The sequence below is a fragment of the Vipera ursinii genome (genome assembly GCF_947247035.1).
Source record: "Vipera ursinii genome assembly, chromosome: 2".
NCBI lineage: Eukaryota > Metazoa > Chordata > Lepidosauria > Squamata > Viperidae > Vipera > Vipera ursinii.
In genome coordinates, this window is record NC_139513.1 from 222,999,439 (window position 1) to 223,025,055 (window position 25,617).

The 25,617-nt window shown below is 38.0% G+C and overlaps 1 protein-coding gene across 3 annotated transcripts in view; it reads left to right on the forward strand.

Annotated features, from left to right (window-relative positions):
* Window positions 1-1,419: 1,419 nt before the first annotated feature.
* ERMP1 (endoplasmic reticulum metallopeptidase 1) overlaps window positions 1,420-25,617 on the forward strand; it is a 46,087-nt gene continuing 21,889 nt past the window's right edge. For 2 of the 3 annotated variants that reach the window (XR_014491192.1, XM_083352545.1), the window contains exons 1-7: window positions 1,420-1,858; window positions 14,466-14,767; window positions 19,857-19,984; window positions 20,713-20,818; window positions 21,148-21,294; window positions 22,612-22,704; window positions 23,227-23,439. Coding sequence is in view for 2 of the 3 variants with exons in the window: in XM_083352545.1 (XP_083208671.1) it covers window positions 1,521-1,858; window positions 14,466-14,767; window positions 19,857-19,984; window positions 20,713-20,818; window positions 21,148-21,294; window positions 22,612-22,704; window positions 23,227-23,439 (1,327 nt within the window). In the remaining variant the exon portion in view is untranslated. The remainder of the gene's footprint in view (window positions 1,859-14,465; window positions 14,768-19,856; window positions 19,985-20,712; window positions 20,819-21,147; window positions 21,295-22,611; window positions 22,705-23,226; window positions 23,440-25,617) is intronic. The other variant, XM_083352546.1, reaches the window with a different exon arrangement.

Sequence of the window (25,617 nt, forward strand, 5' to 3'; positions counted from 1 at the left end):
TCCTTCACTTATGATCACAACTGAGACCAGAATTTCTGTTGTTAAGCAAAGCAATTGTTAAGTGAGTTACATCCAATTTTATGACCTTTTTTATCATGATGGTCAAGTGAATCACAAGCAGTTATTAATAACACAGTTGTTATGCAAATCTGCCTTCCCCATTGACTTTGTTTGACAGAAGCTACTGTACCTGGGAAGGTCACAAATAGCGATCACATGACCCAAGGACAGGACAACCATCTTAAATATATGGCAATTACCAAGTGCTTGAATTTTGATCATGTGACCATGATGCTACTGTAAGAGTTATGAGTGCAAATAGCAGTTGTAAGTCACTTTTTCTTGTGCCGTTGTACCTTTGAACAATAGCTAAAAGAATGGTTGTACGACGAGGACTACCTGTAAACTATCATCATAGATGGATTTACTATTTGGTAAGGATTTTAAACCTCTGCAAGTTTGAGGAACTAGTAAGAAAACACCTGTCCAGGAGGCTGGTGAACCAAATTGTTTCTTGACGGTGGAGTTCTTGGTACTCTCTAAGCTGGGTTGTTTTCTTGCAGGTTATATGGCTAGATACCATCCTCAATGCTAGAAGGCAGTGGTTTGTTTTTTTAATCCCATTTATATCCCGCCCTTCTCCGAAGACTCAGGGTGGCTTACAATCTAAGAAGCACAAATCAATGTGCTTAGCAATAGCCTTCATTCTATGTATATGCCTGCTTATTAGGGCTTTCGCCCCCCCCCCCCCCCAAAAATGGCATTTTTACAAAGTCAGCTTATTGCCCCCAACAATCTGGGTCCTCATTTTACCTACCATGGAAGGATGGAAGGCTGAGTCAACCTTGAGCCTGGTGGGACTCGAACCTGCACTAATTGCAGGCAGCTGTTGTTACTTAAGGAGGCATTAGCCCACTGCTCCACCAAGGCTCTTTTTTTTGCTCTCTTTTTATAGACACAAGTTTGCTGTGTCAGAATCTGTGAAGGTATTGTTTTCTCTTTGGTAGTTCCTTGGTTAGACTGTTGGTTAGTTTGTTTGGGGTTGATTGGCTGGTGTTCATCCCTTCTCATCTCATACCAATCAAGGGAAATATTTGTAGCTCAGGGTTGACATGAGGGATACTTGGTGCTCTCCGAGCTTGTTTTCTTGCAGACATTTCATTACCCAAAGTAGGTAACATCATCAATGCTAGTAGGTAAGTAACAATGATGTTACCCAGTTTGGGTAATGAAACATCTGCAAGAAAAACAAGGAAGTTGAGAGAGCAGCAAGAACCCCCTGTTTCCCTCTCGGCCCGCCCCTTTTCCGGAGTCCCAGCAGCTTCTCGACCCGCGATCCCGGCGATTGGCAGAGCGGAGGAAGGTCCTCCTCTTCTCCCGCCCGCCCTCCGCCTCGCAAAGGACAAGGGGAGTGGGGGGGAAAAAACTGATCGCGGCAAGCAGGTTTTGGACTTTTCTCGCTGCCGTAGGCTGCGTACCGCAGCAGCCCCGACGGGATCTTCAGGAAGGACCGGGATTAGATGGAGCGGAGTTCGGCGGCGGCGGCGGCAAATGCGGTGAGGCGCCTCCGGAGCCAGACACCGTCGCTGCAGAATAATAACCATTACCCTTACCATCAGCAGCAAGGCCGACGGCAGGGAGAGCAGGAGCCGCAAAAACAACGCCGGGAAAAGGAGGAAGATGAGCGGGACTGCAAGAAAAAGCCGGCACGGCGAGGCGCGAGCCTCCTGCCGGAGCTGCTGACGGCTCTCGTGCTGCTGCTCTACTTGCTGGGTCTTCGCGGGCTCGTGCAGATGTCCATCCGGCAGTTGGTGAAGGGGACGAGCGAGCCCTCGGAATTCAACGCCCCGCGCGCCAGGTAATTGACAGCGCCGCTCTCCCGCCTCCCCAGCGCGCGAGTGCAAATAAACTAAATCACTCCGATCAGGTGCTTCTTAATCCAAGCGGATAAATTTATTTATTTTCTTTCTTTCTTTCTTTCTTTCTTTCTTTCTTTCTTTCTTTCTTTCTTTCTTTCTTTCTTTCTTTCTTTCTTTCTTCCTTCCTTCCTTCCTTCCTTCCTTCCTTCCTTCCTTCCTTCTTCTTTCTTTCTTTCTTTCTTTCTTTCTTTCTTTCTTTCTTTCTTTCTTTCTTTCTTTCCAGTGCGAGTAATTTATCCGCTTGGAATAAGGAGCACCTGATCCGACCCTAGTGATTTATTATTCTTATTGTTGTCGTTGTTGTTGTTCTTACACACGTGGTACCTGAACTTTATTCTTGCTTGAGCTTAATTAATGTTGAGAGTTTGGGGAAAAAATTCGGAGAAGAGCAACTAAGATGATCCAAGGCCTGGAGACTAAAACATACGAAGAACGGCTGCGGGACTTGGGTTTGGCTGGTCTAAAGAAAAGAAGAAATAGAGGTGACATGATAGCAGTGTTCCAGTATTTGAGGGGCTGCCACAAAGAAGAGGGGGTCAAATTAATTGCCAAAGCACCAGGGGGCAAGGCAAAAAACAATGGTTAGAAACTGATCAAAGAGAGAAGCAACCTGGAATTAAGGAGAAACTTCCTGACAGTGAGGATAATTAACCAGTGGAACAGCTTGCCTTCAGAAATCGTGGGTGCTCCATCACTGGAGATTTTTAAGAAGAGACTGGACAGTCACTTATCTGAGATGGTATAGGTTCTCCTGCTTGAGCAGGGGGCTGGACTAGAAGACCTCCAAGGTCCATTCCAGCTCTGTTCTATTCTAATTGTGGCACTTTGGCAGTTTCTTAACTAGTGCTAGTACAAGATAGCGGCATATTCTGCTCTGTTACACTCTGCAACCTGTGTAATAAATACGAAGCATTTCATCACTAGCTTTTATAAGGACTCCTGTGTGCAGTATCCTGTGTTCTTCTCTACTGTCAAAGTCTGAATTTTCATCCTCAGCCTCTTCCCACCTTCACTCTTTGTGTGGATTTAGCAATTATGGCTCTCCCCCCCCCATTTGTCTCCAAAATGACAGGAATCAGAGAGTGTTGCTTCCAAATGCATAATAACATTATTGAGGGTGTTCACATGTTCACATGCATTTTTGCTAAATGTGAAATTTTGCTGGTTGATCTTTGGAGGGGAATTAGGTTTAGGCCAATACTTTCAATAAACTATTTAAAAAATTGGGCTTCTCCTGAATTCCTGGTTTATTTCATCACAGTTGTAGCTTCTGCATCTTGTCTATATTGTAAAAGAGGATAGTGGCCTAGCATTTCCAGTTAGATATAGAACAGGGGTGTCAAACTCAATTTCATTAAGGGCCGCATTAGCATTGTGGTTGCCCTCAGGGGGCCGGGTGGGTATGGCCTGGATGGGTGTGGCCTACTGGGTGGGTGTGGCTAGAGTCCGTATGGCCTACTGGGTGGGCATGGCCAGCTCTACATCATTCGCATCAAGGGTGCCTATGGGGGCCTGGGCAGGAGTGGGACAGATCTGAGGGTCTCTGGCAGAAGGAGGGTCTCTGGGCCAGGGCCAAGGCAATGGGGGCCGTTCCCTCACTTTTTCCAGGATGGCTTCGTGGGCCGCATGAAACCACTTCGTGGGCCGGATCCGGCCCCCGGGCCTTGTGTTTGATATGTCTGATATAGAGGAATGTGTAGATAACCTCGAGGAAAGGATGCAAGAACAAATAAGGCAAAATAAAGAGACAACTCAACCCTGGGAATGGACAAGGTATGAGAAAGAAATTTGAAATAACACTGCTTTGAGTCTGTTTGGTATAAGAGAGGGCAGAGAGAAATTGCCAGGCATTTAAAGATTTTTTTATTATACTCTATACTAGTAAAATGCCACTTGTGGAATTCTGGCTCTGTTTTCTGCTTTGGTCTGCATCAACAATATGGGCTGACAGTAGAAGTCTGTTGCTTATTACTTTGATTCAAGAAAGAATGTACAAAAGCCATCTTTTTCTTTATGCTCCTTTGAAAAATTAATTGCATCCTCTGTTTGGGCTGTAGTGTGATGGACTAGGAATAAGAAAAGCAAGGTTCAGCCATAGAAACTCACAGGATGATTTTGGGACAGTCACTCTCCTTTATCTCAGAGTTGTTATAAGAATGAAATGATGGGAAATCCCTATGCAGAGAGAGAGACAGACAGACAGTCAGACAGACCTACCGATCAGTCTTTTTGGGAGAGGAGTACCGGTATATATAAAAAATATATCAAAAAAGTACAGAAATAGTATTTGCTCTCTTGAGGTTGAAGAGTTTGTATGTGAGATTTATTTATTTACGCTATTTATTTATGCAATTTATTACACCAGCTTAGTCCCAATGGATTCTCAGCAATTTACAGATATTAGACAATTCTCATTTGAGCAATCCCTGCTGATTTTCCCTCGGGCCTATTGCATGTGCATACAATTTGAAGAAAAGTAGGATTAGTCAATCTGTATCACTTTGCATGGAGCATTTGTAGAAGCCAAAATGGGCATAATGAAAAGGGATATTTAGAGAATAAGCAGTACTTCACCATATAGGTGAACATATTTGATTTGGAGTGAATCAAGGCATACATAGCCAGTTAAATATAGAATAGCTTTCTCTTTCCTGAAGTGACCTGAATAAGGGGGAAGAATAACCACACCAGTAATGAATCACTCTGAGTGAATGTTAGCCTTTTGTAGATTTTAATATCACCTTACCTAATGTTTACTTTTGTATGGATCACTTGAGATTTATTTAAACCTTTGGTCTAAATTGTGCCACCTTCTTTTGATATGGAAACCATATAGACCAGAGGTGTCAAACTGCCGGCCTGCGGGCCAGACGCCTCATGACGAAACCGCGCCCACCCCATTGCCGGCAAAGGGGAAAAAGCTCTGATACGTCACGCGACATCATGTGACGTCACGAGTTTGACATGCCTGATGTAGACAATTTAATGCAATGCTGAATAGACAAATGACCTAAATACTATTGTCCAGTGCTATTTCTATTTCTTACATTCTTTATTTTTTTTAAAGTTATGAAACCAGGAGAGGGCAAGTCATGACATATTCCTTTCCTGTACTACTTCCATTTCTTTAATCCTCTAAATATTTCTTTCTTATATCTGTATCCTGAAGTAGATATGGTATCCACATTTTTATACCATATGTATAAATAAACATTTTTTCTAGCTTTCTGTGAATATTATTTTGTAGATTACTCCTGACTTCAAAAATAAGGGTAAGTAACAAAACCAATTAAAACATTTCTTTTGATTGTATTAATAAAAGTAGCTAATGCAGAACGTATTATTTTTCATAATCCCTTAAGTAAAAGCTGAGCTATCATTTATTTTTCTGTGATCTTTGATCTTTTTAAGCTTTCCTTTTTTCTTTTCTTTTCTTTTTTTTGGTTTTCATCAACCTATTCATTCTATGTGTAATTAACAATGATTTCTCATCTTTCCAAAATGGTGTTTATATGGAATTAACTCATATTTCTTTCATCATAACTTAATTTTGAGTCTAGAATCTTGAACATAGTTACCATACTTCATTATGAGTCCTACTAATATAATTGGGAATTAATTTACAATCAGATTAATACTTCTTTTTACTATTTATTATGTTACAAATCTTCCCAGTAACTAACATACAATGAGATGGGAGGGCGGAGCCAAGATGGTGGAGAGGCAGCAAAGGCTGTAAAGAGCTCCTCCAAAAGTAAACGTTTTATTATATTTTACTTTATTTTTATTTTAACTTTTTAACCTCTTTTAATATTGTATTTTAACCTACCCCTTTTTAACTTTTTAAACCCATTTTTAACCCATTTTAACCTTTTAAACCATAGTTTTAAACTTATTTTTAAACCTGTTTTAACAAACTTGAATGGGGAAAAGAAGGAAGAGACAGCACTCTGCAGCAGAAAGTATATCCAAGCCTTTGAAGCAGCAGAAAATGGAAGATTATATTGCAAACAGACAGTCTGCTCCAGTAAGTAACTCATTCGCAGGCACCTTATCAGATAAATTTAATTTATGTGACTTGTTGGAATGGGACTTACAAACCGAACTGGAGAGCAAACAGCATGTGGAGCTGTCCTCCTCCCTCCGGGGAGAATGGCTCCCCTACTTGGAGCCCAGCAGCAGCCTTCTTTGCACAGTAGGAAGATGTAACAAATTTAAAGGGGGAAAATGCGACAGACTTCCTCTCCAGACAATGTTTGCTTACAGCTCAAACTGTAAATTCAATATATGATCTTTTGTCAATTGTCATTTATGTCGACTGCCTGAAAGAATCTTTTGCAAAGTTTGTTAGGAGCCACCCAAATACTGTAGAAGGACTTGGGAAGACAACCATGGATAGACATGGGATGGCTAACTCAGAAAATGAAACTAGAGAAGGACCTTGTTTTCCTCCCAAAAATTTGAACACCCACAGAGAAAACACTCAATCAGGCAAAGGCCTAAGAGATGACCAATATAACTACAGTCTGCAAACTAACCAGGTTACTTTGCAAATTTATGACAAGAGAGTAAATAGAGGGCGTTGGAGCAATAGAGAAGCTATTAGACTGTCCCTGAGCTAGCTGCTCCGCTGTGAATTCACTCTAATAGATCTACTACATGCAGAGTGGCTGCCAGCAAGAACACAATGTATGAGAATTCTCCTATCGTTCAAGCAGCCCACAATTCCCTCCATGCTCTTCAGAATGAAGCCCTTTCTGAGCATCTTCTCAATATTTCCAATAAGGGTCTTTTGCTCAGAAAAGGTGTGCCCACTCCTGAAACAGTGTCACCAAGAGGGAACTGTCGCTTTAAATCTAGGCTGCAACAGCCCTCACACTACTAAGCCTGAGGCTGCTGCAACTGAACTGACCCTGAGAAAGCAAAGAAGCAATATACGAACTGTGTTGCCCACAGCTGCAGGAACTGCTGAGGATGTGCCAGAGGAAATGTTGATTGACCTGTTCAGTGCATTGCCAGAACCTGAGCAAGTTAACATCATTCAAAGATTGGATGACCTAAAAGAGGTACTGACAACAACTCAATCTACAGCAAAGCCTCTATTTAATTTGGCTCCACTAACCACGCAACCTTGTGACAAGATATTTAATCAACAATCTGCCTTTACCTCAACAGTAAAAAAAGGTGCTGTCACACAGGCTGAGAGTGGGGTAAGTGCACTGACTAACCCAGCCTCTGAGAAACAACTGAAAGACAAAGGGCTTCATCACACAGTGCCCCCTATGCTGACAAACACTAAGGATATAATCCAGCTTCCATCCTCATTTGATTTAGAAGTTCCCACAACATTTTTCCACAAGATGAACCCTCAGCTATGCCCCTCCAAAAATGGACATAAATCTACATTTATAGACTTAATCCAGAGTACCTGCCCATTGGGAAAAAAATCATTCTTGGAGCAAGAGCAGAGGCACACTGGCAACCAAGATATAGAGGAGCAACAACAAGTTCTGCAACCCATGAGGAGAAATATAGAACCTCACAACAACTGTGTTTATATGGGAAGCTTAGATGATATCAACCCAGCTCCAATGTCAAGTTGACATCTGGCATTTTTACCATCTAGCCAATCAACCAAGCCAGACCACCTTGCCTCTGAGAACCCCATACAGTTGATGACCTGGAACATAGCTGGCTGGAAAGGGATGGTTGATAGTGGACTAATGAGCTTTCTCTCTAGATTTTACGTAATAGCCTTTCAAGAAACCTGGCTAACCAAAGTGGACGAACCAGTACAATTGCCAGGCTTTCAGGGATGGGCCTCCCCAGCCCTAAAAACAAAGAACAAAGGGAGACCCTCTGGTGGGCTATGCATTCTTATAAAGCAAGAGTTGCAATGGCAGGGAGAGAAATTATATAATGAAGATAAGTATCCGTACTTTCTAGCTGTCAAATTTGAATATGACCAGTTTGAGTTAATATTGGTAAATGTGTACATTCCTCCAAGCACATCCCAGCACTATAATTCTGAATATTGGATGGGCTTGGAAGTTATCCTAGAAGATATATCTATACTGTACCCTCAGTCCATAGTGGTATTATTAGGAGATCTGAACGCTAGACTGGGTCCCTCTCTGTATGAGCTTGCCCAGAAGAAGGGAATCCCAGGGGAGTTCTTTGCTAACCATCCTCAGTGGCTCTTGAGAGACTGTAAAAGTAATGCCGCTGGCCTGCTTCTAGTCTCCTTAATTTTTAAGGGTAATCTCCAAATTTTGGGAGGTAAGGACAAGAATTATACATACCCTTATACATACCACTCAGCCAATTCAAGAAGTGTACTGGATCTCTTTTGTGTGTCTAGAGATAAGGCTGACCTCTTCTCAGAGGTCACAGTACACCTTAGCGACAATAGCGACAATCAGCCTGTAAGTGTGACATTGCGAGGCCACTCAGATTTAAGACCATATAACATGGCTGACAGATGGCTCACCAAAAAGGTAGAGGTGACCCAAAATAAAAGGTTAATTTGGGCCAAAGTTGATACTAAGGCAATATTAGAATGCCTTAAAACAGAGAATGCTACTAAGTGGGCTAGAACAATACAGTCATCTACTACTGACTGGATGTCAGCCTTCAATGCATTCTCCAATCTTTGTAACATACTGAAGAAACACCTAACAGCTAAACCTACTACAAAAAGAGCCCAAGTGTGTAGACCTCGCTGGTTTGATCCTGATTGCCAGCGACTGAAAAAGAAATTGAAGGAAGCCATGAGGCTTGCCCAGAGGAATCCTACTGCCCATACACAAGCTAAGATGCTGCACACAAGAAGGGAATATAAAAAAACTATAACATTAAAGAAAAAACGTTTTGCCATTTCAATCTGGTCAGAACTTGAGTTGGCTGCCAGAAGTCATAATTCAGTATTATTTTGGCACTCTGTAGCAGGTATCCTGAAGGAACAGAGATTTGCATTTGACATACCAATCTCTGCTGCGGACTGGGAGAATTATTATTATTTACCCACAGAAGCGGTAAAGAAATTATTTTTAAACAGTGATTTGGTAAATCCTAGAACTCTCCCCCCTTGGCCACCAGTCTCAGAAAAGGAGATAGAGTCCATCATTAAAAGCTTAAAGAGCAATAAAGCCCCAGGCAAGGATTTTTTACCAGCAGAATTATTTAAGAAATTTCCCAACTGGTGGGGCCCTGTATTAGCAGGTCTTTTTACACACATAAATAACACCTGTCATATATCAGATGGGTGGAAGATGGCAATAGTTGTCCCCATATTTTAAAAAAGGGAATAAAAAGGATCCTAGTAATTATAGACCCATCAGCCTGATTGACATCGTAGCAAAAATATATGCTAGGTACCTTTTGAACAGAATTGAAATCTGGGTAGAGGAAAACAACATCCTCACAGAAGAACAAGCAGGTTTTAGACAAAACAGATCTACTATTGATAACTGCTTTGTCTTGAACCATCTAATTGCCAAATATGCCTATAAGAGGAGAACCCTGTTTGCTGCTTTCATAGACCTTACAGCAGCATTTGATATGGTAAATAGAGACGTACTTTGGAGTAAATTGACATCTCTTAAAATAGAACCCACACTCCTGGCTTTGATTAAAGCCCTTTACACAAGTACCTGTCTGAGGGTGCGGTATGGGGTTAATGGGGCCCTGACTAACAAGATTCACACAAATAAAGGGATAAGGCAAGGGTGTATCCTGGCCCCATTATTATTTAATTTATACATCAATGACTTGCCAGGGTTAATGAAAGATACCATGGTACACATGCCGATGATCCTAAATACTTACTGTAACAGCTTGCTTTATGCTGATGATATGATTTTATTATCATACTCACAAGTAGGATTATGTAGGCTATTAAGAAGATTCAGCTCTTATTGCCAGGATAACTCCCTAATCATTAGCAAATCTAAATCGAAAATAATGGTGTTTGGAAGAAACCATCAGAGACATAAGTGGCAATTAGATGGTGAACCAATTGAGCAGGTTAATAACTTTGTATATTTGGGAGTAACTTTTTCCAAGACTGGATCTTGGGCCTGCCATCATCAATGGAGTACATTTAGAGCAAAAGCCCGTTTGAATTTATTGCTCAAACTAAAGAACCATAGTTACCCAGGGTCCCTAGCTCCATTACTCAAGGTTTATAAGGCTAAGGTTACCACAGTGCTCTTGTATGGAGCAGAAATTTGGGGTCTTTACTCAACCACAGTCCTAGAACAAACACAGTCCCAGCATTTGAGATGTATTTTGGGTGTAGATCCAAGAACATCTGCTGCAGCAGTTAGACCTGAATTGGGAATTTATACAATTCAGGCATTATCTAAAATTAGAGCTTATAACTACTGGTGCAAAGTTAATGAACTACTGGTGCAAAGTTAATGAAATGGAGACTGATAGACTCCCCAAATTATGCCTACTAGAGCAAATAAAACTACAATCACAAATCTCCTGGATCACCAAACTAACAAATTTTGTAAGAAGCTGTGGCCTTCCTGTCTCTTGCGTAACAGGAGAACAATCTAAAAAAAGAGTTGCCCAAAGAATTAAGGATATAGAAGTACAAACTGATATAGCTATCCTTAGTAAGGTGGGTAACTTGAAATGGCTGAGTAAATACAAATGTACTTTTCAAGTGGACAGTTATTTGAAGTTACAAGTCCCAAAACATCTTAGGGAGATATTTACGAGAGCGAGATTCGAACAGCTTGACACAATGGTCAGATATGGGAGATTTCATGCTATACTGTACAATGAGCGTCTCTGCATTTGCGGAGCGGCAGAGGTAGAGGACCTGGCTCACGTCCTATTTGACTGTTGTCTGTATAAGAGGGTGAGAGACAGGTATCTTGGTCAATATACCAAACAAATGACCCATTGGGATCCCCATATCAAAATAACTTACCTTATGTCTGGTCAGAACTTGAAAATAACATTTAACGTAGCACAGTATTTAAACAAAATGATCCGGTTAAGATCTGCATATGTGGGACTGATTGGGGTAGATTGCAAGGGCGACTCCGAAATATAATGTTATCATATTTTATCTATATCTTAAATTATTGTACATTATTACGATTTCATTTTAGATTGTATTTTATTACTATTTCATCTTAAATTGTATTTAATTTTAATTCCATTTTAAATTGTATTTTATCAAATTCCATTTTAAATTGTATTTTATCAAATTCCATTTTGGATTGCTTTTATCAAGTTTTGGTGACGGTTTGTTGCTGGAACTTTGCACTTTGATATGGCCCAAGGGCTAATCAATAAAGTTGTTGTTGTTGTCTAGGTACATTACAAATTATCATGAGAACATTGTATGTTATAAAACACTGGTCCCCAACCTTTTGGGCACCAGGGACCGGTTCCATGGAGAAAGATTTTTCCACAGACCGGGGAGTGTGTAGTTTTGTGTGCCACAGAAGGGGCTTTGCTTCTTTGTGTGGACTGGTTGCTAGCATGCTGCAGCCCAGTACAGGTCCACAGACTGGGGGTTGGGGACCCCTATTATAAAAGAATTTAAAACAGTAAAATGAAAATAATAACATCTGTTATAGTTACATAAAGTCATATTGAATGAATACAACACTATAAAAATGCTTGGACAATTTAATGGAGATGAAGATACAGTTCCATGGACAGGTCATGCCATAAGCAGAAAATAGCCAGGCTCCACTAAAAGAAGGATCTCTCCTTGTAGCCTTCTAATACAGCGAAAAGGCACTCAGTTAAATATTGGCAGCAAATATTAAGTAGTCATTTTTCTCAGATTTCTATGCAACCCTGAAAAAAAAGTTGTCGGATTATGTGCCATCTAGGTGCTATCAACTCTTAGTGACTACAGGGAGTGCAGAATTATTAGGCAAGTTGTATTTTTGAGGATTAATTTTATTATTGAACAACAACCATGTTCTCAATGAACCCAAAAAACTCATTAATATCAAAGCTGAATATTTTTGGAAGTAGTTTTTAGTTTGTTTTTAGTTATAGCTATTTTAGGGGGATATCTGTGTGTGCAGGTGACTATTACTGTGCATAATTATTAGGCAACTTAACAAAAAACAAATATATACCCATTTCAATTATTTATTTTTACCAGTGAAACCAATATAACATCTCAACATTCACAAATATACATTTCTGACATTCAAAAACATAACAAAAACAAATCAGTGACCAATATAGCCACCTTTCTTTGCAAGGACACTCAAAAGCCTGCCATCCATGGATTCTGTCAGTGTTTTGATCTGTTCACCATCAACATTGCGTGCAGCAGCAACCACAGCCTCCCAGACACTGTTCAGAGAGGTGTACTGTTTTCCCTCCTTGTAAATCTCACATTTGATGATGGACCACAGGTTCTCAATGGGGTTCAGATCAGGTGAACAAGGAGGCCATGTCATTAGATTTCCTTCTTTTATACCCTTTCTTGCCAGCCACGCTGTGGAGTACTTGGACGCGTGTGATGGAGCATTGTCCTGCATGAAAATCATGTTTTTCTTGAAGGATGCAGACTTCTTCCTGTACCACTGCTTGAAGAAGGTGTCTTCCAGAAACTGGCAGTAGGACTGGGAGTTGAGCTTGACTCCATCCTCAACCTGAAAAGGCCCCACAAGCTCATCTTTGATGATACCAGCCCAAACCAGTACTCCACCTCCACCTTGCTGGCGTCTGAGTCGGACTGGAGCTCTCTGCCCTTTACCAATCCAGCCACGGGCCCATCCATCTGGCCCATCAAGACTCACTCTCATTTCATCAGTCCATAAAACCTTAGAAAAATCAGTCTTGAGATATTTCTTGGCCCAGTCTTGACGTTTCAGCTTGTGTGTCTTGTTCAGTGGTGGTCGTCTTTCAGCCTTTCTTACCTTGGCCATGTCTCTGAGTATTGCACACCTTGTGCTTTTGGGCACTCCAGTGATGTTGCAGCTCTGAAATATGGCCAAACTGGTGGCAAGTGGCATCTTGGCAGCTGCACGCTTGACTTTTCTCAGTTCATGGGCAGTTATTTTGCGCCTTGGTTTCTCCACACGCTTCTTGCGACCCTGTTGACTATTTTGAATGAAACGCTTGATTGTTCGATGATCACGCTTCAGAAGCTTTGCAATTTTAAGAGTGCTGCATCCCTCTGCAAGATATCTCACTATTTTTGACTTTTCTGAGCCTGTCAAGTCCTTCTTTTGACCCATTTTGCCAAAGGAAAGGAAGTTGCCTAATAATTATGCACACCTGATACAGGGTGTTGATGTCATTAGACCACACCCCTTCTCATTACAGAGATGCACATCACCTAATATGCTTAATTGGTAGTAGGCTTTCGAGCCTATACAGCTTGGAGTAAGACAACATGCATAAAGAGGATGATGTGGTCAAAATACTCATTTGCCTAATAATTCTGCACTCCCTGTATGTGGATAAATTTTCTTCCTAACCTGCCTCAGGTCTTCTAGTGATGCATTGCCATTGTAACTGAGTCAACCTGTCTTGTTCCTGCTTGTCCTCTTTATTTCTTCCACTTTTCCCAGCATTGTCTTCTCTTGAGAGGAAAAAAAGTTGAGGCCATTTTAATTAGTGGCAGGGAGATTCTGTGCTCATGTGAAGTTCGAAGCCCTTCCAAATAATTTTCAAAGCATACATAGTCCTGTTATACTGTATATAGATAGATTGCAGACTACATCTATACTTCTAGAAGAGCCAGATATCTCAGTTTCTGTTTAAAAACATCTACGAGTCCCAGATTTCATGTTCATTTATCGAGTAAAATAGGAATTAAAGTCCAATGACATTAAAAAAAAAAAAGACTTACCCACCTTTACAATTTCCTTACCTTTACAATATTTTGGACCTGGATTATATTCCAAATTGATTTTGTGTTAAATACATTAATGAATAACTCCACATGTGTAATACAGTGCATATTGAAGGAAATGTGATAAGTCTTTTGTGATAACGTAACACAAAAGTATGTAGGTTTACTCAATATTGTGACTTCATTCTTATTTATAAATCTGAAGTAAATCAGCAGGTCACATATAAGCGTATGAAGAGTACCTTGTAGTACTGAAGTCTTCTACATTTTTTCTTGTCATTAGTAGAATGTTACATATGTTACCTCATGACCTACAAAGCATGAAAAAAACTTTATTAGAATTATTTTACAGTACATAATAATGAATTTGATGACAGAGTCAGAACTTATAATAGCTGTACATTTCACCCATATTTATAGATAGCTGTGTTTTAAGTCAGTGATTTTCATTACTGGTGCCACATATGCTGGTAGGATTCCAAAATAGTTTAGATGGGATATAACTTGTTAAAGCTTGAATTGAGAGTCTTTTAAAACTTGCTATACACAATAAATATAGAATTCTATTCTTGTTAGCAAAAAGTGGGTAATTTTTTTCGTATAATAATGGGACCTTAATTAATGGAGTGTTTGCTGGGAATTATGATACGAAATATTTTATAATTTTATAATATTTTATTTTATATGTCCCACAGGAAATATTTAGAAAATATTACTGCAATTGGTCCAAGAACTGTTGGAAGTCCAGAAAATGAAATTTTCACTGTTGACTACCTCTTGAAACAAGTTAAAGCTATTGAAATTAAAAGCCATCGTGCCCATACAATTTCTGTAGATATACAAAGGCCAACAGGCACTTTCAGTATTGACTTTATTGGAGGATTCACCAGTTATTATGACAATATTACTAATATTGCTGTTAGACTTGAACCCAGAAGAGGAGCTAAACATGCTGTGATGTTGAATTGTCACTTTGACTCTTTACCAAATACTCAAGGTAAATAGATAAAAAATATTTTACAGGAAAAATTATGTTTCACAGAAAATTGGTGTTTCTTCTCTGTTTAAAAGATGAAGATTAATTGCACTTCAAAACGTATTTGTTTAGGACTCAGAAGTAATTCTTTTTTTTGTTGAAAAGTTTTAAAATACATTTTATCTTTAACAATCCCCCCTCCCCCTCCCTTACCTATCCCTCCCTCCCCCTCCCCCTCCTTTCCCCCCTCCCCCCCCCCCCCCCGACTTCCCAGAGCTAAGTACAGGGTATAAAAACAAAGAACAATCATAAACATCCATATGCTACCAACAATAAATTCTTGAATCTATCACTCTCTAGCTCACATAAGATAACTACAAACAATACTAATATTTCATATAGAAAAAAAAGAAAATAGAAAGGAAGACTTATTCAAATGCTAAATGAAACTTTTTAGTCCCATATTTGTTCTGGATATATTCAATCCATTTTTTCCACTCCATAATATAGCGTTCTTGCGAATGATCTTTCAAATAAGCCGAGATCTTTGCCATTTCTGCCAGGTCAGAAACCTTTAAAGTCCACTCTTCTATAGTCGGCAGTTCCTCCTTCTTCCAATACTGACCTATTAAAAGTCTTGCTGCTGTAATTAAATTCAACATCAGCTTAGTGTCCACAACAGTAGCATCTGTAATTATACCCAACAAAAAGAATTGCGGGCAAAACTTTATCTTTTGTTTGAAGATCTTCTGCATATTCCACCAAATTTTTATCCAAAAAGCCTTGACCTTTTTACAAGTCCACCATATGTGAAAATATGTTGCATCTTCACCACCACACCTCCAGCATTTTGGCTGATAATTCGGATACATACTTGCAAGCTTTTTAGGATCTAAATGCCATCTGTAAAACATTTTATAAAAGTTCTCTCTTAGGTTTTGAGCTTGTGTAAATTTTACGTTCCTCACCCAGATCTTTTCCCACGTGTCCATTGTAATAACTTCTTGGATATTCTGGGCCCATTTTATCATACAATCTTTGACAAGTTCTGTTTCTGAATCAATTTCTATCAATGCAAGATATATCCGTTTGATATGTGCTGGACCCTGATTTCTAATTTGCTTTATCAAATTTTCATCAGTCATTGCAAAACCAGTTTTCTGATCTTCTTTCCACCTGGCCCGTAACTGAGTATATTGAAACCAGGTTTGAACAATCTTCTCATCTCGCAAGAGGTTATACGATTTTAAGCACCATACACTTCTTTCCAAGCTTAAAATCTCCTTATACGTAGTCACATCATGTTTGAAGCCAACATTTATGTTTTCTATTGCGTGTTTTGGAATTGCCCACAATGGCATCTTACAGTCTAACTTATGTCTATACTTCTTCCAAACTCTCAACAATGCCTGTCTTAAAATATGCACTTTAAACACATTATCTACCTTCTTATCATACAACAAATATGCATGCCAGCCAAATAACAAGTCGTGGCCCTCAAGATTTAATAATCTCTCTTGTGTCAAATTAATCCAATCACTTATCCCTGCTAACGCAGCAGCTTCATAGTATAATTTAAGATTGGGCATTTTAAGACCACCTCTTTCACGAGTATCCTGCATAATCTTAAGTTTAACTCGTGGCCTTTTCCCTGCCCAAACAAATTTATTGATACCCCGTTGCCATTCTTCCAAATTAGAATCTTTCTTAAGAACCGGTATCATTTGAAATAAGAATAAAAATTTAGGCAGGACATTCATTTTCACTGCTGCGATTCTTCCCAACAAAGACAATTGCAATTTTTCCCAACTCTCCATTTCTTTTTGAATTTTTCCCCATAATTTTTCATAGTTATTTTTATATAACTTTGTATTAGAAGGTGACAAAAACACCCCCAAATATTTGACCCTTTTAGCAATCTCAAATCCAGTTAATCCTTCTAAAAGAGCCTTTTGCGATACTGTCATATTTTTGGCCAGAATTTTAGTTTTTTGTGCATTAACTTTAAATCCAGAAACCCTCCCATATTGCATTATTATCTCCATCAGGTCCACAACAGAGTTTTCTGGCTGGGTCACTGTAACAACCAGATCGTCTGCAAATGCCCTCAGTCTATAATCCTGATCTCTAATTTGTATACCCTTAATTCTTTCCGAACTCCGTATTTTTACCAGTAATATCTCCAATGTTAACACAAATAGTAAAGGCGACAATGGACACCCTTGCCTTGTGCCCTTCTCAATATTACATGCTTCAGTCAAACTATTGTTAACTATTATTCGGGCAGTTTGTTTTTGATATAATGCCCTAATTGGTTGCAAAAATTTATCCCCAAAATTCATTTTATCTAAAACTTTCATCAAAAATTGCCAATTCAATTGATCAAAAGCTTTTTCAGCATCTAAAAAAATTAGCACCGCAGGGATCTGGTTGTTCCTTTCCAAAAACTCTAACACATCAACTATATGCCTCACATTATTTTTCATTTGCCTACCACTAATAAACCCAGTTTGATCCCCATGAATCACCTGTTGCAGAACCCTCATCAATCTATTAGCCAACACCTTAGCAAATATCTTATAATCTGTATTTAAAAGTGATATCGGTCTATAGTTTTTTACTTGAGTAGCATCTTGGTCTTCCTTCGGAATCAAGGAGATAAAAGCAGTTCTCCAAGACGGAGGCACCTTTCCCCCTCTCTGAATTGTCTGGAACAGTTCCTTTAACGGCTTTATCAACTCCATTTGTAAATTTTTGTAGTAAACCGCAGTCAAACCATCCGTACCTGGCGCTTTATCCAACTTCAATTCCTTAATTGCTATAAGAATTTCTTCTTCTGTTATCAATTGGTTAATCTCCTCTTTTTGTGCTTGCGTAAGAACCGGGATGCTAGCATTCTCCAAATATACATCAATGTCTTTTTCATTAATCTTCTCCTTAGCATATAATTTAGAATAAAAATCCACAAAGGCTTCCTTAATAAGATCCTGTTGAAACACAACCTTTCCCTTATGTTCAATTTTATCTATATTAGAAGCCCTTTGCTTTTTCCTTAATCTATAAGCTAGCCATCTACCTGGCTTGTTAGCATTGCAAAAAGTATTATGCCTAGCAAACCGCAAGTTGGTTGCCACTTGATCAGCCATCAATTTATCAAATTGTCCTCTTAATAGCTTAATAACCTCCTTAGTCTTCACATCCAATGGGTTCAAAATTAAGGCCTTTTCTTGTTCCTTAATTTCATTCTCCAATTCTTTCCTTCTGGCTTCCAAAGTACGTCTGTATTTATTATTCATATATATCAACACCCCTCTCATGTAGGCCTTGCTAGCATCCCAGACCATGTCCATAGAGGTATCCTTATTCATATTAATTTCAAAAAAATCCTTCATCCGCTGTTTACATTCTTCCACATTTCTCTGATTTCTAAACAAATTCTCATTTACGCGCCACGAGCGCCTATCTCTATTGTCCTTATTGATCTCTAACCAAACTGGGCTATGGTCCGAAATAGTTCTTGCACAAATCTTTACCTTCTTAATCCTAGAAAAAAAATCATTAGTCAGCAAAATAAAATCAATCCTGGAAAAAGATTGATGTCTGTCAGAAAAAAAAGTATAATCCTTTTCATGTAGGTGAGTGTCACGCCAAATATCTCGCAATTCCAAGTCGTCCTTCATTTCAAAAAAAGATTTAGGCAATCTGGCATGACTCGGAGCACGCTTAAAAGAACCAGCCTTATCCATCTGTACATCCAAAACACCATTCCAGTCCCCCATAAAAATAAACGATTTGTAATCCAATTGAGTAAGCTTTGTATGAAGTAAACTAAAAAAATCAGCTTGTTGTTGATTAGGAGCATACAGTCCAACTAAGAGCGTTTTTTTACCTTCTAACAACAAATCTATCATAACATATCTTCCTTGCTTATCTGCTTCAATTAATTCCGCTGTTAGAGTACTTTTAACGTAAACAACCACTCCATTTTTCTTATTCATGGCAGAAGCAACAAATTGCGTGCCCAACCTTGAGTTCGATAAATACTTTTGGTCCATAGTCCTAATATGCGTTTCTTGCAAACATATAACATCAATCTTAAATTGTTTTAAATATTGAAAAACTTTCTTTCTCTTCTGTGGTGAATTTAATCCATTAACATTCCAGGTTAGAAATTTAGTCACCATGCGTGGCACCCTGAAGCTTTTGGAGGACTCAGAAGTAATTCTTCATTGATTCATTACAATTAAAATGTTATGTAAATTTAATAGTTATTGAATTATTTTTAATTCCATTGTGTTTCTAGCCATCAAAGACAGTCACAGCACACTGTTTGGGGAATATCTATTCTATTCTTAAACAAATGTAGTGTAATTGAATACAGTAACTATTTCAAAATCATTCTAATTGAATTGAGATATAAAATAATTTTTCTTGTCTTCTGTTTCGGCTTTTCTGTTGAACTAATTCTCAGCATATACATTAAAATTGTATACTGTTTGTCTGAACAGTATATTATTTTGTTTAAATAAATTTATATTGCTTAAAACAGATACAACATTCATTTGATTAGATTTTGCAAGTATTTATGACTTTATCTTGGCAATTCAAAATCTGTTGAATATTGTCCCAATTTCTCCTATAGAACATGGGGGGAAAAACATTACAGTAACAATTAATGCTGCAAGTCTTTGCAAGTCATGGATTTTCTTCTTTTTACTATTATTCTTCTTGAATGATCAAAATGTTTGTAATTGTAAATTTCGCTGTGTTGAGTTATACAATACAATTCCTGTTTATAACGAATAGCAACACTTTTTAAAAACTGTTTTATATTAAATAGTTTATATTTTGTGGAGATATGTACAGAAAGGTATATAAAAGTGTCAACCTGTTGTGCATCACCACAGGTCAATTCCCATATTTTATTATTTTCTTTTCTGAAAATAATAAACATTCTGAAATATTCTGTTTCCCATCAATCCAGACACTTTGGAGACAGTTCATCCATTTCTGAAAGACAGTCTTCTATAGTATGATTTTTTTAAAAAATGATCTATAATTAGGTTTCAGCCTCAGGAAATTAGTGTATTATATATCTTATTATTTTAAGGTGCTAGTGATGATGCTATCAGCTGCTCTGTAATGCTTGAAATACTGCATACACTTTCAAAATCATCTGAACCTTTGCAACAGTCTGTTATATTCCTGTTTAATGGGGCAGAAGAAAGTATCTTACAGGTAAGAAAGCAGTGAGTAGATTCTTAATGCTTTAATATGCGTAAACGCACAGATTTTATTCTTTAATATGAAACTAACATTGCTACAAAGGTGTATAAAACTGAGGGATTTGACAGATACTTGGATAAAAGTAAGAACATTTTTTTCCTTTCCTTTCCCAACATGGCCGTGAGATTGAGTTTAGTTCTTACTCTTGGTTATGTGCACATGTGTGGGCAAGTGTTTTATGAAAACGCTGTATTGCAATTAAAATAATAGTTTGTTCTACAATTCCCCAGGAGCTGACAGTGTTTATTTAAAATTGTACTGGCCTCTTTGAGTTAGGAAAACTGTTCTAACCAGCTGCTCCTGTGGGAGAAGAAGATCATCCTGAAAATACATCAACTGTCTTATGTTTTATGTCATTGCTATTCCCTGCCCATTCTTTCAAACGTGTGCATTGTCTTCTCGGACTATGAAAAGGCTGACCTGTTTAACATTTATTAGTGAACTGTTAATATTGTTTATTCTTTTTACATGTCATATTGTGTATATATAAATGCATTTAATATGCATTTATTAGCTTTATGATGCTGGTCTGTACCATAATAAACTTTGAACTAATTAAGCAAAAAAGCCAAGAGAGCAACAAAACATTTTCCCAGAACTGGAATTTCCTTTGTTAATCAGAAGGTACTGCAAACATATATAATATATTATTTTGTCCACTATCTCTACTGTTTATCAAGGCTAGTCATGGCTTCATTACACAACACCCATGGGCTAAATCAGTTAAAGCATTTATTAATCTGGAGGCTGCTGGAGTAGGAGGGAAAGAACTTGTGTTTCAGACAGGTAAGATCCTTAATACTGTTGATGCAAGTCTTGTGACAATTGACAAATAACTTGAGCCAATTTCTAAACATCTTTGACTTCAGCCACTGAGCTGTGTCATTAGCCTTTTTTTTACTACATGGTAGACTGTGTCCTCTGAAAAGCCATTCTCAGGTGTGTCATGTGAAGGGCATGGGGAAAAGGGAATTTAAAATTCCTGTGAATTTGCATTTGTAATCATATTTAGAATGAAAGCCATGTATTTTGGTTATGGCAAAGCACAAATTAAAGTATTGAACACTAAATTAAAAATTATTTTTATTTCACAATTGTTCTCTTAATTCTTATAGGACCTGAAAACCCTTGGCTAGTACAAGCATACATCTCTGCTGCTAAGCACCCTTTTGGTTGTATCGTGGCTCAAGAGGTGTTTCAGAGTGGTGTCATCCCTGCAGACACAGATTTCCGTATTTACAGAGATTTTGGCAATGTTCCAGGTGTGTTAGATAGGCCTAGTAGGATCAGCTTTTGGGCCTATACTTGGAAGGGCAATGGAAAGTAGGTAGGAGGATTGTCAAGCCAATAAAAGCAAGGAAAAGCTTGTGATACAAAGCTGTCCAATGCTGTACGTGCCCAGTGTTGATGTGCACATTGCAGATTTTCTGAACCAAAGACAAGAAACTCCGACACAGTCCTATATGGGAGAAATGTCTATGATTTGTTTAATGACAGAGACCATATCACTCTTTAGTAAAAGCAAGGTTACATTTATTTTGGTACTGGAGGCTGCAATAGTTAGCTCCAAAATGTGTGAAGTGCAACATCTTTATGTAGGTTTATGTAAATCAAAGTATCAATGCAATCCATATGTCCAGAAGTAGTAACATAGTGAAAATGAGATTATAAAGACAATGTTTTTGTTAAGAATGGTGGGTTGGACAACGAGAACATCCCTTTTTTCCCATTATGGCAGGGCCAATGCATTTTGAGTTAATGTTGGTTTAGCAATAGCACTTAGACCTATATACCATTGGTCTATAGCCATGGTGGTGAACCTTTGGCAAGCGTGCCACAGGTGGCACACAGAGCCCTCTCTGTGGGCACACACGCCGTCGCCCCAGTGCTAGGACTTCAGTTGGGTTTTATAAAACCTTTTCACTTTAGGCCTTTGCCGCCGTGTGCAAAAAAAAAGAAGGTTCAATCAATCAATCAATCAATTTCAACTTCTCATGGAAAAAAAAAAGATCGCGCAAAGTTGGAATTGATTGATTGAACTTTTTAGTCCCGCCCAATCTGCCGTTACCACCTCAGCCACGCCCACCCATTGGGTCACGCCCACCTAATGGGCCACACCCACCCAATGGGCCATGCCCACCCACCACCCGACGATGCATAAGTGGGTTTTGGATTGCAATTTGGACACTCGGTCTATAAAAGGTTCGCCATCACTGGTCTATAGCATTCTCTGAACAGTTTACAGTGTAAACATATATTGCCCCCAACAATCTGGGTCCACATTTACCATCCTTGGAAGGATGAAAGGCTGAATCAACCTTCAGCTCCGTCAGAATTGAACTCCAGGCTGTGGGCAGAGTTTACTTGCAGTACTGCATTCTGCACCATCACCTTTACCAACCAGAGTAATATAGAAACTGTTTATTAATATTTTTCTGAAACATTTTCTGAAGCCACCATGTGAGACAGCAAGAAAAAAACATAAATAATAAGCACACAATCAATTAGGAATACTTTGTAAAGCTATATTACAAAGTTATATGAAATAACATTATGATTTAATTTAATTATACTGACAGGAATAGACCTGGCTTTCATTGAAAATGGTTACATCTATCATACAAAATATGACACGGTGGATCGAATTTTGACAGATTCTATTCAGCGAGCAGGTTAGTATTTGAAGTTTCTCATGACTTTCACTGGCAAGGTAAGATTAAATTATTGTTCCCCGTGTTGGTTAATAATGAAAATTGAAATTAATAGGCCCAAAATCTCAGCATCCTAAAGATAACGCTTTGGAAATAAAAGTTTCATGGATAAATATAACTAGGTAAGGAGTTTGAGTAAAGTTAATTGATTTTAATGACTAAAAACAATTTAGATATCATAGCTTAGTTTTTTACTCTTTTCCTTGAATTTTTCCCTGGTTACATCTTACTTGCTTCTTATCATTGTTGACCCTGCAGTTCACTGAATTATTTATTTATATTAAGGTTTTGTAATGTTTTAAAAATTCAGGCCTTCAGTATATTGAATTTTGTCCAGCCTATTTACTGTTTCCCTTTCAATTTTTGTTTCAAAAAGTAAATAATTTCAAATTTCAACTGTTTCATGACATAATATTAATGAAATGGTGTGCTGATATACTTAAGAAAAGACAAATCTTAATATATATTGTTTTTCTCCCCAAGGTGACAATATCTTAGCTGTGGTAAAATATTTAGTAAAATCAGATATATTAACCAAATCTCAGGAGTATCAACATGGAAATGTGGTCTTCTTTGATGTGCTTGGCATGTTTATTTTGGCTTACCCAGCTCGTGTTGGTGCCATTATGAATTGCGTCATTGTGTCAGTTGCCATGCTTTATATCAGCAAAAAAATTCTACAGCCACGAAAAAAAGGTAAGTGTCATGTCCATAATGGTCCCTGGCCTCCTCCAACTCCAATACAGAAAAACACAGGCAACCAAGAAACAGGAACACAGCAAACAGAAGCTGAATCGCAAACAAAGTTAGCACTGGCAGTGGTTTGCTCCTAGTGCGTTAAATACCTTCCCCCTGCTGCTCCATCCTTCCCCTCCTGGCAGACCAGCATCCGAACAACCAGGTATAAATCCGTTCTAGATCCCCCTCCCCCCTGCTTAGCCACACTGTTTGCCCTCCGGCCCCACGCTAGTCCATGGCTCGCAGCCCGGTAAGTCCGTTCTTTTTTTTAATTGAAAAGTTTTAAAATACATTTTTAATAACATAAACTCCCTCCCTCCCCCTCCCCTCCCCCTTGCCCTCCCTAACTCTCCCCCCCCCAACTTCCCAGAGCTGAATACAGGGTATTAACTTTACGAACTTAAGCTAAGATATGCTACCTAACTAAAAAAACATATTAAATTCTATCGTGCTTTAACTCCCCTTAAACATAACTAAATTACTAACCAATAATGAATAACTGATAAAACATCATGTAAAACTAATACTTATTCAAATACTAAATGAAACTTTTTAGTCCCATATTTATTCTGAATATATTCGATCCATCTTCTCCATTCCACAATATATCTCTGTTGCGATTGTTCTTTCAGATATGCTGAAATCTTTGCCATTTCTGCCAGGTTTGAAACTTTCAAAGTCCACTCTTCTATAGTAGGCAGTTCCTCCTTCTTCCAATATTGCGCTACTAAAAGTCTTGCTGCCGTAATTAAATTCAACATCAATTTAGTGTCTATGACAGTACAATCTGTAATAATACCCAACAGAAATAACTGTGGAGAAAACCTTATCTTTTTCTTAAATATCTTCTGCATATTCCACCAAACTTTAATCCAAAAAACTTTAACTTTTTTACAAGTCCACCATATATGACAATACGTTGCATCCTCACAACCACACCTCCAACATTTGGGCTGGCAGTTCGGATACATACTTGCTAATTTTTTAGGATCTAAATGCCATCTATAAAACATTTTATAAAAATTATCTCTTAAATTTTGGGCCTGTGTAAATTTTACATTTCTAACCCATATCTTTTCCCAAGTATCCATTGTTACAACCACCTGAAAGTTCTGGGCCCACTTTATCATACAATCTTTAACAAGTTCTGTTTCTGAGTCAATTTCTATCAGTGCATTATATATCCTTCTTATATGTGCTTGACCTTGATCTCTGATTTGTTTTACCAAATTTCCATCAGTTATCGAGATGCCAACTTTCTGATCTTCTTTCCATCTTGCTTGTAACTGCCTATACTGGAACCAAGTTTGTACTACCTTTTCTTCTTTTAAAATATTATATGGCTTTAGTTGCCATACATTCCTTTCTATCCTAAGAATTTCTTTGTATGTAATCACATCATGTTTAAATCCCACATTTATATTTTCTATTGCGTGTTTAGGTATTGTCCAAATTGGTATTTTATAATTTAACTTATGTCAATATTTTTTCCAAACTCGCAACAGAGCATACCTTAATATATGTGTTTTGAAAACATTATCCTCCTTTTTATCATACAATAAATATGCATGCCAACCAAATAACAAATCATAACCCTCAATATTCAATAATCTCCCTTGTGTTAAATTAAACCAATCACTAATTGATGATAAAGCAGCAGCCTCATAGTATAATTTAAAATTGGGCATTTTAAGACCACCTCTTTCACGTACATCTTGCATTATCTTAAATTTAACTCTTGGTCTTTTCCCTGCCCAAACAAATTTATTAATACCTTTCTGCCATTCCTCCAAATTTGAGTCTTTTTTAAGTATAGGTATCATTTGAAACAAAAATACAAATTTTGGAAAAACATTCATTTTTACTGCTGCAATTCTTCCCAATAAGGATAATTGTAGTTTTTTCCAACTATCTAACTCTTTGTATTTTTAACCATAACAATTCATAATTATTTTTGTATAATTTTACATTAGAAGCTGAAAGATATACCCCCAAATATTATTTAATCTTTTTAACTATTTCAAATCCCGTTAGCTCTTCTAAAACAACCTTTTGTTCTATGGTCATATTTTTAGGCAATATTTTAGTTTTTTGCATGTTTATCTTAAATCCAGAAACTTTTCCATATGACATTAT